Genomic DNA, 14,216 nt, shown 5'->3' with positions numbered 1-14,216 from the left:
AACATGATCCAGGGCACAGGGAAAGATCCCTGCCCTCAAGGGGCTTACAATCTCCTTTGGAAACACTCAAATAACAATGCAGAGCAGTGTATAATTAAGCACTTAATTGTGTGTTTCTGGCTGGAAGGACAACGGGAGCTCCAGTGGACTTAGGGACAGTCCTGTCCCTTTCCAGGTTCCCTTTCCCTCCAGGATGACACACCTTCTTCAGCTGGGAAGAGTGAAAAGTATTTTACTGCAGGGTGAGGAAACATTGATTTCTAGTCTACCTAGTGATTTGACGTCTCAGCAGGTCAGCTAATGTCTCTGGGCCGTGATTTCCTCCTCTAGAAAACAAAGAGTTGGATCTTCAGATCCACAGTGTCCTGAGGCCACTTGGAGGAGGCCGAGTGTAGGCTGGCCCTGGAGAAGGAAGAGATTCGAATCCTTGAGTGAAGAGGGAAAGGGTGCTCTGGACTGGGGAAACTGCAGAGGCAAAGCTTATTTTTAAAAGTGAGAAGGGCTTCCCTGGTGGTCCAGTGGTTGGGAACCCGCCTGCCAGCACGGACACAGGTTTGATCCCTGGTCCGGGAATATCCCACATACCATGGAACAACTAACCCAGGAGCCACAACTACTGAAGCCCGTGTGCCCTAGAGCAACAAGATGCTGGATCTTATTGTACTCCACAGCAAGAAGAGCCACCACAGTGAGAAGTCCACTCCCCACAACTAGAGAAAAGCCTGAGCTGCAACAAAGACCCAGCACAGCCAAAAATAAATAAATAAATTTTTTAAAAAGATATAAAAAGTGAGGAGGCCCCCTGTGATGGTGATGAAAGGAGAAAGTGGGAGGTCATGGAGGTTCTCCAAAGCCCAGCACAGGCATGACTTTGGTGGGGGCCCTAGAGAACTACTGGAGATTGCCCATGTGAAGAGTAACACACAAAAGCCACTCTTTAGAGAAAACTGCACCAGAGTGGTGGGCAGCACAGACTAGAATGAGAGGACAGGAGGCCATTGGGGGCCTAGGGGTGTGTGGCATGGATGAGCCCAGGGCTGACTGCAAAAGCAGAAGCTGCTTGTGTGCATTTCCCAAGGCCAGGCAGTCTCTAACATTCGCACAGTGCCAGAGGGTCTCTGGGCACTCAAGCTGGACCAGCCCTCAGGAGTCCAGGACAAGAGGCCTTGCCCATGAGCACAGGCCCTGGGGCTTACTTTGATCTAGTTTTCTTTCCATGGAGGGAGGTGGGGAGTCCCAGGGTATGTGTGCCATAGCCAACCCTGGCCAAGTGACCCCTGGATGAACTGACAGGAACAGCATCCAGAGGCTGGAGGGGAGAGGTCAGTATGCAAGAGCCCATGTAGAAGGGTATCCACGGAAGATGGTTAACTTGACTCAGTCCTTTGGGGTTGCTCCTTATGCTGGAACTTAGCTGTGAATGACAAGATTCAATGAGAATGAAGCATGAGATTATTCTCCATGAACTTATATGACTGTTTTGGGGGTCAGGATTGATGGGGGAGGTGGCATTGTTCAGGGTCAGGGGCCCAACCCTCTCCAGGATTCCTCTTTGTCCTGTGACTCCAGGATGACATACGAGGGGTCAACAGATGGGAGATCTCAACATCCAAATGCTCACTGTCCGACCCTGGACAAACCACCTCACCTCCCTGGGCCTCAGTATCTCCATTATCAAGATAAGGAGTTAGTCTAGCTGGTCTACCCCAGAATGACCCTCAACAGATTTGCTTCTGGTTCATGGAACTCTCCCACCTGCCAGTTTCACCACACAAATCTGGGTGCGACTCCCGCCACCGCCAGTCCTGTGGGCTTCTGGGCAGAGGCCTTTTATCAGATCCAGGGCCACCGGGACCACTGCTGGAAGAGGATCTGGGCCCACCTCACTTCTAGTCGGTGAAGTCCTGCCTTTCCACAGCTCTCTCCTCCCTGTGCCACTTTCCACATCATGATTCAGCAGTGCCTTCTGCATCCATTCAGGTGACGCTTGGTGTCAAGTGTGTTTGAGGCCCCATTCTGGGTGCCGTGGATACAGAAGTACATCCCTGCTGCTGCGGATGTGTGGAGTAACCTGGCGAATCTCTGCAGACACTAGGAGCTCACAGAGAGAGTGGAGGGAGACAGTCACATCGCTTAATGATGTTGTTGTTGTTGTTCATTCGCTAAGTCATGTCTGACATTTTTACGACCCCATAGATGTAGCCCGCCAGCCTCCTCCATCCACGGGTTCTCAAGGCAAGAATACTGGAGTGGGTTGCCATGTGACCACACCCTAAATGGAGGAGAATGCTGAGGCTGATAGAGCCTGAACTGGTGCCCTCTGACAAGGGCTGACCCAGTTTCACTGACATTTGTCCCAAAGGCCACACCTCACCTTTTCAGATTTGGAACTGGCCTTATCTTGGGTCTATAAGACACAGGACTTGCCCCCTTGGCTTCCCAGTTTAGCTCCCCTCCCCCAGGTCTAATCTCCAACCCCCGCCCCTCCCCATCCTCTTCACCCAAAGCCTAGAATCCGGTCTCTGGGTTCATCTGGGTTTCATGATGGTTTCTCTGCACATGGTCTTCATGGCAGCCTTGGATTTGGCCCTAGACTTCCAGATACTAGAGGAACCAACCAAATGCTTTGAGGGGCCTTGTCTGCAGAGGGCCCACACTCGATACCACACACGCTGCCAGAACACCCTTTAACCCCTGCTTCTTCATTCATGTCCACCTGCCCACCAGCTCACCCAGCAATGGATTTGCCTCTGCCTGCCAATCTGGGCAGAACGTTTCCCCCTTCCCCCACAGCAGGACTGCCTTTAAACTTTCAGGACACCAGTCCATGGCACTTCTCTAAGTCCCCCCAAGGGCCCATCTTCTCTCAGTCAGTGAGAAGTCCACCCCTGTCAGTGCCTCCCCTGCCCTCTCCTGCTCCTACTGCACGCTCACATGTGCACAAAACACCTAGTTTTATGTCCTCAGTCACCTGCTTTTCTCTCTTCTGTATTTTTTACATTTTCCTCTTGCCGGCTCCCACATCCACCACTCTTAAGAGCCCCTTGGACTGCAAAGATCAAACAAGTCAATAATAAAGGAAGTCAACCTGAATATTCATTGGAAGGACTGTTGCTGAAGCTCCAATACTTGGGCCACCTGATGCAAAGAGCTGACTCATTGGAAAAAAACCCCGATGCTAGGAAAGATTGAAGGCAAAAGGAGAAGGGGGCAACTGAGGATGAGATGACTGGATGGCATCACCAAGTCAATGGGCATGAATTTGAGTAAACTCCAGAAGATAGTGGAGAACAGGGAGGCCTGGTGTGCTGCAGTCCATGGGGTCTGCAACAAAAAGTCAGACACGACTGAGCAACTGAACAGCAACAATGTCCACCACAAGACTCTCTAGTCTCTTCCTTGAAGAAAGAGCTCAGGTCTGTCCTACATTCCCTTTTTGCCACCTGTCCCTGGGCGCAGCCCTCTGTGAACTTTGAATCAATGAGTGTGTTTGTATAGGAGACAAACCCACAGATAACCATTCACACACACACACACACACAGAGGGATCTGCACATTTTCACACCCCCACGTTCACAAACACACCTCACGTTCAACTTCCTTTAACATCTGCTAAGACAGCTGCTTCTGTGAGCACTGTGCCCACAAATGACCATTTCGGTGCCCACACCCACCCTGTCCCAGCCTCTCTATCAGCCTGCCCTGCCCCTCCCCCACCACCCAACCATGTGGAGTGGGCAGCACAGTAACCACATGCCCCCTACCAACCCCGGGGCAGAGGAGGAAATCAGGGCCCAGAATGGTGAGTGGCTTGCTTGACTAAGAATCTGCAGTTCATAGCAAGATCATTTTCTTCTGCTTTCTGGGCCAAGGGTCTTGGCAACAGTTCACCCACATTCCATCTCCCCTGACCCAGACCACCAGACTTCTGGGCCCTAGTGTGGGGTCTGAGAGGGAGCAAGGCCGTCCATTGCCCTGGGTGTCTTGGTGATGCCCCCACACACCCCTCCTCTGGAGGAAGGCTGCAACCCGGCACCATGTGGAGACTTAAGCTCTAGGAGCTGTGGTCTGTGCCCTGCCACACCTTAGGCACCTTGCCCAGGGGTGCCACAAGCTGGCCTCACATGCCTCAGGGTGAGCTGGGGAATCCCCTCTGCCACAGCTGGCTCCTCAAGCCTCTCCAAGACCACGGGCCCAGAATTGTGCTGCGGCACCATGGGGACTAACAGGCCATGCCAGGCTGGGTCTGCCTGACCACGGAAGCCTGGGGGATCTGCAGGGAGACTTCTTGCAGAACAGGGTGGGAGGAGCAGAAGAGGGTCCCTGGGCTCCAGACCAGACAGCCAGAATCTTGCTCCCCAGCACCACAGGCTGCTGAATGGAGCCGCCTCTGGGTAAGCCACCCACCCACAGGGGTCAGAGAGGAGGGACGGGCAGAGACTTGCCACACCGTGGGGTTTAAGTCTTGCTTGTGGCATCTGAAGGCCTGCGGAGTTCTGTGGGTGAGTGAGGTAAGGGCACTGTGGGGAAATGTTTGAAAGCCCAGGGCCAAGGGCACAAAGGCAGCGTCTACAGTAGGCAGCATCCATGGTGAGGGCCCGAGGCTGGCAGGGGATCCACCAGGCCTGGTGGCAACGAGGGGAGACCTAGTGCAAGCCAGGTAGCAGCGAAGGGAGTGCTGCCTGGAGAGCAGCCCAAATGCACAGACAGACACAAACACACACAACCCACTGCAAAACAGCCCCTCCCCGCCCCCCATGACCTCCCATGGTGGTTCACCTGGCCAGGCCCCAGGAGCCCGGGGGCCCAGCCCCTGAGTCACTGTGTGGGCTTGTGTCAGGCAGCCCTCTTCTGCCTCCAAAGGGCCCCACCCACCTGGCAGAGCGGGTAGGACTGGGGGCCTGGCAGCGGCCCAGGTGAGGCCATGCTGGGCAACTCTCAGACAGGCGCCCTGGCTCGGAACCACCTGCCACCGCCACAGGCCCCAGGCACCCTCTTCCAGAACACACCCCAGTCAAGCCCAGCCATCCCAAGCTGTACTGAACAGATCATCCGGAAACCGCAGATAATCCCCAACTTTCACCCAGAACTCCAGTCAGCCGTCCATCACCACTACCAAGTATTGTAATTGATAACTGGGGGCTCAGTGGACAATTTGGAGTCTCCCCTCTTCTCATTCCCTTACCCACACCTACCTGCCACCCCCAAATTCACGATGGAGGGAGGAGCCCGGTGATCCACTTACTGGGTAATTAGGAATCACACTTCCGCTCGCCAGCTCTCGGGGGTTCTCCTCTCTACCTTGGAAAACCCCCTTGACATCCCCACCCTCTCACTCCCGCCAAAGTCATAGTGGTCCCCTCTGCCCTGAGCCTCTCAAGTCAGCAGGATCAGCTACTCAGCAAATATTCTCCAGGAGTAATTGGATGTGATGGAACGAGGGCTTTTCAGCTCCCAAGTGGAAGTCTCTGGATGTCATTTAACGGCACAAAAAAATAAAAGGCTCAGGCCTCCCGCCCACCACCGCCAGGACATCATTAATCTCATCAGAAAGGCATCAGCGCTCCCCTCACGGCAGCCAGCCCCACGCAGAGCCAGACAAATTACAGACCTGAGCCGGGCACTCAGTGGGACGCTTATTAGGCTGGTGTTCAATTTTTGTCTTTCCTTCGGGGCCACTGTCCCCTGACAGGAAAGCACTTGTGTCCCTGAGCAGAGGGAGGGCAGCCAGAGGCTGGGGAATAGGGTGGCTGCCTCAGTTCAACGCAGCTCACCGGCCTGGGGTGACAGGGCATCTCTGAGCCAGGCACCACGAGGTCATGAGTCCCAGCAGAAGCTAAGGGGGGCCCATGCCAAGGTTTAGAGCCCTGTCCCTTTCCCCAGCCAATCTGAATGGGTGTTTCCTTCCCAGAGAGAGGGGAACACCTGAGGGTCCACTGAGGACCAAATGACAAGGCAGGTGGGAGCAAGGACACACAGGGAGCGCTGCTTCATGCTGTAGGGAAGTCTAAAGAGTGAGTCTGGTGGAGAACTCCAGGACCACTGTGGGGGATGGGAACTCGTCTCCTGGGGCTGCACACTGTGCAGTGGAGAGGCCATCCCACAAAGGCCTAGCTTGTTATTAGTCCAATGGTTTTTTTTGTTTGGTTGGTTTTGTTTCATTTTTTAAAGCAGTTTCTTTTCTTTCTTTTAAATTTTGGCTGTGCTGAGTCTTCCTGCGGCGTGTGGGCTTTCTCTACTTGTGGCACCTGGGCTCAGTAGTTGTGGCACGGGCTTATCGCCCCTCCGCACATGGGATCCTAGTTCCCCGACCAGGGACGGTACCTGAGTCCCCCTGCGTTGGCAGGTGGATTCCTAACTGCTGGGCCAACAGGGAAGTCCCTAATATAGTGTTGATCATCCTGTTATAAAGTTGTCAAGGGCAGGAGTGGGGCCTGGATCAAGTAACCCTCCACACTCCTGGCAGCCCCCAGAAGCAGCTGTCAGTGTTAGAGGGCGCCTGGATCCCAGGGTCTGAGATTCCCTTCAGCTCAGAGTTTCTGAATTCTGGCCCAGGTGCTGTCTACCCAGTTCTCCCAAATCCTGGTGGGTGGGTGTTACTAAACTAGTGTAGCTTTACTTTCTCAGTCTCTTGCATTAGTGCTCAGCCTCTCAGTCCTGTACAGCTCTTTGTAACCCATGTATCGCAGCCCACCAGGCTCCTCTGTCCATGGGATTTCCCAGGCAAGAAAACTGGAGTGGGTTGCCATTTTCTTCTCCAGGGGTTCTTCCCAACCCAGGGATCAAACCCAGGTCTCCTGCATTGGCAGGCAGATGCTTTACCACTGAACCATGTGCCTCTTAAACCCTGACAGGCTGGATGGTGGCAGGGGTGGGGGAGGGTCCATTCCATGTGTTGAACTACTCCCAAGCAGTGAGTGGTAAGCCAGTCCCACAGATCTGGAAAGCTGGGAGTGGAGAGATGGACAGTTAAGACCTGCCTCAGGGCCATTCCCAAACATTCCAGCCTTGCCATTCCGAAGACTCAAATTCATGGGATGAGTCTCTGAAGCTTGTCTCCCAATTGTTGAAGACAAGGGTCACTCACCCCCTCCCAGTGTTTGGTAGAGAGGCTCAGAACACCCCCTCCCCATGGCTTGAGATGAGATGACCTAACTCTCCCCGCTCCCCACCTCCCAGCCCAGGTCTGGAACATCTCTAAGGTCTATTATTGTTGAGTTGGTAAGTTGATAAAGTTGTGTCCAACTCTTTCCAAACCATGGACTATATTATAGCTTGTCAGGCTCCTCTGTCCATGGAATTCTCCAGACAAGAATACTGGAGTGGATTGCCATTCCCTTCTTCAAGGGATCTTCCCAACCCAGAGATCAAACCTAGGTCTCCTGCATCAGCAGGCAGATTCTTTACTACTGGGCCACCAGGGAAGCCCAACATTTAACATATCTCATAGCTAACATCTTTCCCGTCAGCACCACCCAATAAGTGAGCAAACGGCCTCTGTGTGTAGTTGTGCTGGATCAGAACAGCACTCCCTAGGGTTGTGCAGGGACCACCCTGCACACCCTCTGCCACAGCCCCGTCCTGAGGAGACCAGGGACCCCTGTGTTCCAGCCATTGGTTCAGGAACCGCCCTCCTCCTTTCTCCCTGCAGCCGGAGGCCTCGCGCCACAGAGACCTGAGAAGTACACTGGCCAGTCCTGTGGGCTTCCCAGGCAGAGCTGGTCCAGGGTAGGTCCGGGCACAAGGGGCGTGGCCTGAGCCAGCCGGCTGCCCGCCCCTCCCTGCAGGGCAGCCCTCCGGAGCTACTACCATGCAGGATGGGGCTTTCCTCCGGGGCAGCAACCACAGAAGCCACAGCCTCCCAGCTCCTCACACAACCCAGAGGGCCTGACTCACCCCTCTTCCTTCTAGAACTTGCACAGGGTCAGTTCCTCTCGCCTTCTGTGGCAGGAAACGGAGGTGTAAGGAGTCACAGCCAAGCCAGGGGAGGAGGCCACCAAGGCTAGCAGCCCGGCACTGGGTGCCTCTGCCGAGGGATGCGCCTGGTTTGAGAAGCTGCCCAAGAAACCCGAGAACCCCAGGGATATCAGCAATGGGACCCGGAAGGTGCACCCCTGCCCCAAACTCCATCAAGAGAGCAGACTGCTGGGAGAGCTGAGCAAGGTCTCCCTGGGAGCAGGGGGATTTCTTTCTGCCAACTTGCCCTGATCTTGTGATGAGTTTCAATTCCTTCCCTGCCACGGGTTTCCTTCCTGCCGTGCTCTGTGGGGAAGGTCCCCTTGTCTCCGTGCCAGCCACACACCAGTTCACCCATGACCCTTTCCCTGGCGCATACATAGTACGTGTACATATACACTCCTTCTCAGGGTCGTGATAACTACAGTTCTTTTCCAGCCAGCCCAGCTCCCTCGGGGCAGAGGCCACAGACAGGCAAGTACCTGCTCTCTCCTCACTCCCTCCCTCCCATCCTAGTGGAAAGCAGCTCCCCACCCCCTCCCCCCAACCCCCAGCAGTGGGTCTTCATCTCAGGCCACTGCCCGACCCCCTCAAAAAGAAGTCCTGAAACTAGAAAACTAGAAAACCTGTTTTCTAGCCCTCAAAGGCCCAGTTTGAATGCACACAGAGCCAGATAAGACTTGAGGGAACCTATGGTGGCCCTTCTCCTGAAGTGTGTGTGTTAGTCGCTCAGTCATGTCCAGCTCTTTGCAAACCCGTGGACTGTAGGCCACCAGACTCCTCTGTCCATGGGATTCTCCAGGCAAGAATACTGGAGTGGGTTGCCATTCCCTTCTCCAAGGGATCTTCCTGACCCAGGAATTAAATCCAGGTCTCCTGCATCGGCATGCTGATTCTTCACCATCTAAGCCACTAGGGAAGCCCTCCTTTCCCCCATCCATTCCCCTAAAAGCTTTTTCACCAAATCTGGTCCTATGACCCCATTATCCCATCTGTGCATTGAGAATAAAAACAGTCTTCTCCCCTTGTGGGGCTTCCCTGATAGCTCAGTTGGTAAAGACTCCACCTGCAATGTAGGAGACCCTGGTTTGATTCCTGGGTCAGGAAGAACCGCTGGAGAAGTGATAGGCTACCCACTCCAGTTTTCTTGAGCTTCCCTTGTGGCTCAGCTGGCAAAGAATCTGCCTGCAATGAGGGAGACCTGGGTTCGATCCCTGGGTTGGGAAGATCCCCTGGAGAAGGGAAAGGGTACCCATTCCAGTATTCTGGCCTGGAGAATTCCAGTATTCTGTGTTGCAAAGAGTCAGATACGACTGAGCGACTTTCAATTTCACTTTTACTTTTCTTTCCTCATGGGGATTAAATGAGTATGTGTGGAGTTCCTAGAATTGTGCCTAGCACATAGGAAGCACTATATTGGTGTTCTTGCTATTACTTTTTACTTGGCTGCACCAGGTCTTAGTTTCGACATGTGGGATCTTAGTTCCCTGACCAGGGATGGAACCCAGGCCCCCAGCATTGAGAGTGCCAAGTCTTAGCTACAGGACTGTCATGGAAGTCCCCATGTTATTGGTATTATTTCCAAATCATTGTTTTATTTGGATTAAAAATTGTCTTATCCTTGAGAACATCTTTGAAATGCCAACAGCTGGCAGGTGGCAGGTGGCAGAGAGAGGGGACTTGCTTTCTTCATTGCTGAAAATGGAGGTGGATGCAGTCGAAGGGCCACAGGTGGGTGAAGGGGCGGCTCAGGGAGGAATTCTAGGCTGCCAGCCCCCCAACTCATCCTCCTGGTGTGTTAGAGGTCTCTATTAGTTCAGGTTCAGGCTGTATCAGCCACTGTCTAGCCCTGCTCCAGGCAGGGTCTACCTACAGTAATTCCTCTAGCCAGGAAAGGCTGCTAGATTGGGGGTGGGAGAGGGGGTGGGGAGAAGCAGGGGGGCAGGGATAAATAAATATTGGGTTGGCCAGAAAAGTTCGTTCAGGTTTTCTGTATGAGCATATGGAAAAACCAAAACGAACTTTTCGGGCAACCCAATAAATACATTAAATAGGTAAGTAAATGTGTGATCAGTCATGTCCAACTCTCTGCAACTGTATGGACTATAGCCCACCAGGCTCCTCTGTCCTTATAGGATGCTCAATTCAGTTTGAGTTTCAGATAAACAAGGAATAATTTGTTAGTATAAGTCTGGGCCACACAATATGTGGGATGCACTTGCACTAACAGAGGATTCGTTGTTCCTCTGAAATTCAAATAGAACTGGGCAACCTGTATTTTATCTGGCAACCATCCACCAAGGGTGCCTGAGGCCCGGGGTTTGGGAAACAAGAGTATGGGAATATACCGCTGACCACTTCCGTAAGCCCCTCCCCTGTGCCTGGGGCCTTGCCCTCCTTGCCCTGCTGCTAGGCCTGTTCACACTTGCTCTAAAAGATGCACCTCCTTCCCCCCACAGCCCTGTGTTCTCTCCCCCTGGAGAAGGTCCCCTCTGACCTGGGCACACACTGGACTTCCCCAGGGTCCAGGCTGGGATGTCTCGTCCACTCTCCACTCCCCTTCAGGATCTAGTTCCTCAGGGCAAGGAGAAGCAGCCTGGCCATGTGCCTTGCCTTTTATCTGTGTCACCCCCGGGGAAGGAACCCTGTCGCACGATGTCTCTTGGGACTGGGGAGGAGGTGGCCGGGCTGGCATCTGGAGAAGAGATTGGAAGAAATGGCATAGACATTTCTGCCAATCCTAGCCTTGGCAACGGGGGTGACCAGGTATGAAGAAAAGCAGCATTCAGACCACAGTCACGAGGTCAGGGGAACTTGCAGGAAAAGATGGGTGGGAGGCAGAAGTGGGTAGCCCACCTGACCAGGCATTTCCTTTCTGCACACGATGGGAAGGCAGAGTTGTGCCAAATAAAGGCCTGAAGAAAGAGATTAAAGGCCATCCTTGACTCAGTCCAGACTCTTGGTCCCCACTGTCCTCTGGGAAGTATCCTTTCCAGATGCTGCTGATGTCCAGGGCTTCCCCTGCAGCCAGGAGCCAGCAGGCACCCCAGACACCTCCTGCCTTCAGACCAAGGGCCAGGGTCACCACCTGCTATCTCTATTCCCCAGAGCCGGCCTCCCTCTCAGGCCCCTGCCAGTTCTCAAGTCCACAGTTCTGTCTCATCACCTCCCTGTGGTCTGTTTGTCCTTCCAGGCTCTTGGAAAATGGACAAATTTCTGAGCCACTTCCACCTGACCGAACCTGAAGCCAGCACCCAATTCATGACCCAATATTACCTGGATGGGCTAAGTCGCCAGAACCCGGGAGTAGTAAGCAATGAGACCACGGACAAACCTGAACCGAAATAACTGCCCGCCAGACCTCAAGCTCCACACTGCCAGTGTGTCCACAGCGCGCACCACCCATGGTTTGGGTATGGACTCCCCCTCTCTGGGTATGGAACCCCCTTTCTCTTCCAAATTAAAAAAAAAATCATCTAGGGCTTAATGGTTGGATGTTTTATTTCCAAACCTGTCCTCCTTCCAAAACCAAGAGGTGGAAATCCATCGATGTCCAGCACTGGGGCTGGGGTCACTCCTGTAAAATGCAAGGGGTTGGTCGGGAGTGGGGTGGGATGGAGCGACAGGCAGGAGGTGGGAGTTTCTAGCCCTGAATGGTCCTTGAGGCACCATGTGACCTTAAGCAAGTCACTTACCCTCCGTAAAATTCCACTTCCTCAGTTGCGAAATTGAAGGAGGAAGAAGGGACAAGGGTGGTTGGTTTATCACCATGGCCCTTCCCAGTTCTGAACACTCATTTAACAAACACTGTGGGCACATGGTGTGTGCCTGACCAAGGTGCTGGGGATCCACATGTGACGAAGGCAGGCCCAACATGAGGATTGTTCCATGGCGCTTCCAGTTCAGGACGGGAGGGCAAACTTCTCCATCAGATGACCACGGGCAAATTCCAGCAAATGTGGCAAGTGCCATGAGGGAGTAGAGGGGACCTGATTTGTGATGGGGGGTGGAGGGTGGTCAAGGCTTGGGAACGCCTGTCTTTCCTGAGGAAGTCATGTTTCACTTCACAGCTGAGAAGTGGGGTAGGGGTTAACTATGAGTGGAGACAGGGACAGAGAGAAGACATGGCACCTCCCAGCTCCCGTGGCTGATGGGGCAATGAAAAGCCAAAACTTTGGCCACCTGGACAGATGGACAAAGACCGGACAGGTCAGGCCTTGCAGTCATGTTCACATTTTGGATTGTACCCTGGAAGTGACGGGGAATCGTGAAATGACAAATAGATTGGAGGGGAGAAAGCGCATGATCTGATGTCTGCTTTTAGAAAGCTGTGAAGAAACTCTTTGGTCTGCACAGGAAGGATTTTCGGCTTCTTGACAGCCTCTGGATATCCTCTGAAAGTCTCTTGGCTTTCCTACCCCAAAATCCCTTGGAGGCACCTCTGTGCCAAGGTCTCATTCACAGGCTAAACCCTGGTTCCTCAACTCCCCCACCCCCGACTCTAACCCCCCACCCTCTCAACAAGACCCTCTGCTCAGTTTCCCTCCCAAGAGTTAATTACTCCCCTCTCCTTGGCTAGAATACAGCAAGATAGGTGACTCATGCATGCAGAGTGCCTAGGGCCCCAGATGAAAGGGGCCATGGGTTATTACCTTCCTAAAGCCGTGCCCTGCATTAGCCAGAAGGCAAGGGGCCCCGTCCAACCCCTGGGCCCAGCACACTCTTGACTAGTGGGAAGATTTTAGTGATTGTTGTTGTTGCTCAGTTGTGGCCAACTCTTTGTGACCCCATGGACTGCAGTACATCAGGCTTCCCTGTCCTTCACTATCTCCTAGAGTTTGCTCAAACTCCATTGAGTCAGTGATGCCATCCAACCATTTCATCCTCTGTTGCCCCCTTCTCTTCCTTCCCTCAATCTTTCCCAGCAGCAGGGTCTTTTCCATGGGGATCTGAAAAACACCAGGAGGAGGGAGACAGAGTGTGTGATGGGAAGGGATTGGATGATGTCCCCCCCAACCCCCCCTGCCCCCACATCTGTAGATTCAGCTCCCCACCCAGGTGATGGACAGCAAGCTCTTGTTCTATAGAACAGCCTTTGTTTGACACCATCCCAGGTAGTAGGAACTCCCCACTCCATTCTAGGCCACCAGACAGGCTTGTCAGCAGGGCTACACGAAGCAGCCAAAGGAAACGTCAGTTTGCAGTGTCACAAAAGGCAGCCCTTGAAGGAACTGTATGGATGTGTGTGAACCTCCCTCTCTCTGGGCCCTCTCCCCACACCCCTCACTCCACCGAGGCCCACAGTGTAACTGGCAGCTCTGGTCGGTGTCCAGGGCCGGCATAAATAGCAGGTCAGCTTCCTAGAGCAGCCCCAAATTGAGACACATCCTCCCCTCTTCTGCTTTTAATTCCTTGTGGCTAGCATGTTTATTTTGGGTGAGGAAAAAAATCGGATGTTTATCCTTCGAGGAAATTATCGGCTTGCTTTCCTTCCTTCCCCCCGCCCCACCTCTTTTCTCTTCCTCTGGTGTTTTGGGCTTTTAGTTCAGCTGCTGGAGAGACCCCCACCCTCCTGGCCCCAAAACTTGAAAAAATAACAAAACTAGCCCAGGCGCTAGACTGAAGCCAGCCTTGCCAGACGTGTCTGAAAGCCACAGAGAAAGAGCTCCCAGGGGTCGGCAGGGAAAGTCTGGAGGCCAGGAGAACTTGGGGAAGCCCACCTGGCTCAGCTCTCTGCCTGCAGAAGGCTTTGGGCCTCTTGCCCCTTTTCTTTTCACTGCCTCCTCCAGAAAGAAACAAAATGAGTATGGAGATGGCTTCGAAATTGCCAACAAAACAGTTTAAAAAAATGTAAGGGAGTACTGCATGCCTAGTCAATTGTATCCAACTCTTTGCAACCCTATGGACTGTAGCCCACCAGGCTCCTCTGTCCATGGGATTTCCCAGGCAAGAATACTGGAGTGTGTTGCCATTTCCTCCTCCAAGGGATCTTCCCGATTCAGGGATTGAACCTGTGGCTCCTGCACCTCCTGCATTCACAGGAGGATTCTTTTACCACTGAGCTACTTGGGAAGCCCCAAGGGGAGTATTAGTGACCCCTTTACAGACAGGAGAACTGATATTATCATTATCATCATCAGATACCATTTGTTGATTGCTGTCTGCATACCAGGCACCATGCCAAATGCCTGACATGTAACATCTCCTTTAGTGCATTCATTCCTGCCTGGCTTCCCAGCCTACCAGGCCTTCATACATAT

General features: G+C 53.4%; 1 protein-coding gene across 8 annotated transcripts in view; it reads left to right on the top strand.

Moving 5' to 3' along the window:
• Positions 1–11,443, top strand: part of PEBP4 (phosphatidylethanolamine binding protein 4) — a 225,627-nt gene extending 214,184 nt beyond the window's left edge. For all 8 annotated transcript variants that reach the window (XM_070794911.1, XM_070794916.1, XM_070794914.1 and 5 more), the window contains one exon: positions 11,150–11,443. In XM_070794911.1, coding sequence (XP_070651012.1) covers positions 11,150–11,304 — 155 coding nt within the window. In that variant the 3' untranslated portion in view covers positions 11,305–11,443. The remainder of the gene's footprint in view (positions 1–11,149) is intronic.
• Positions 11,444–14,216: the final 2,773 nt, after the last annotated feature.

Source organism: Bos indicus, chromosome 8, assembly GCF_029378745.1.
Source record: "Bos indicus isolate NIAB-ARS_2022 breed Sahiwal x Tharparkar chromosome 8, NIAB-ARS_B.indTharparkar_mat_pri_1.0, whole genome shotgun sequence".
NCBI lineage: Eukaryota > Metazoa > Chordata > Mammalia > Artiodactyla > Bovidae > Bos > Bos indicus.
This window is presented reverse-complemented; position numbering and strand designations above follow the sequence as displayed.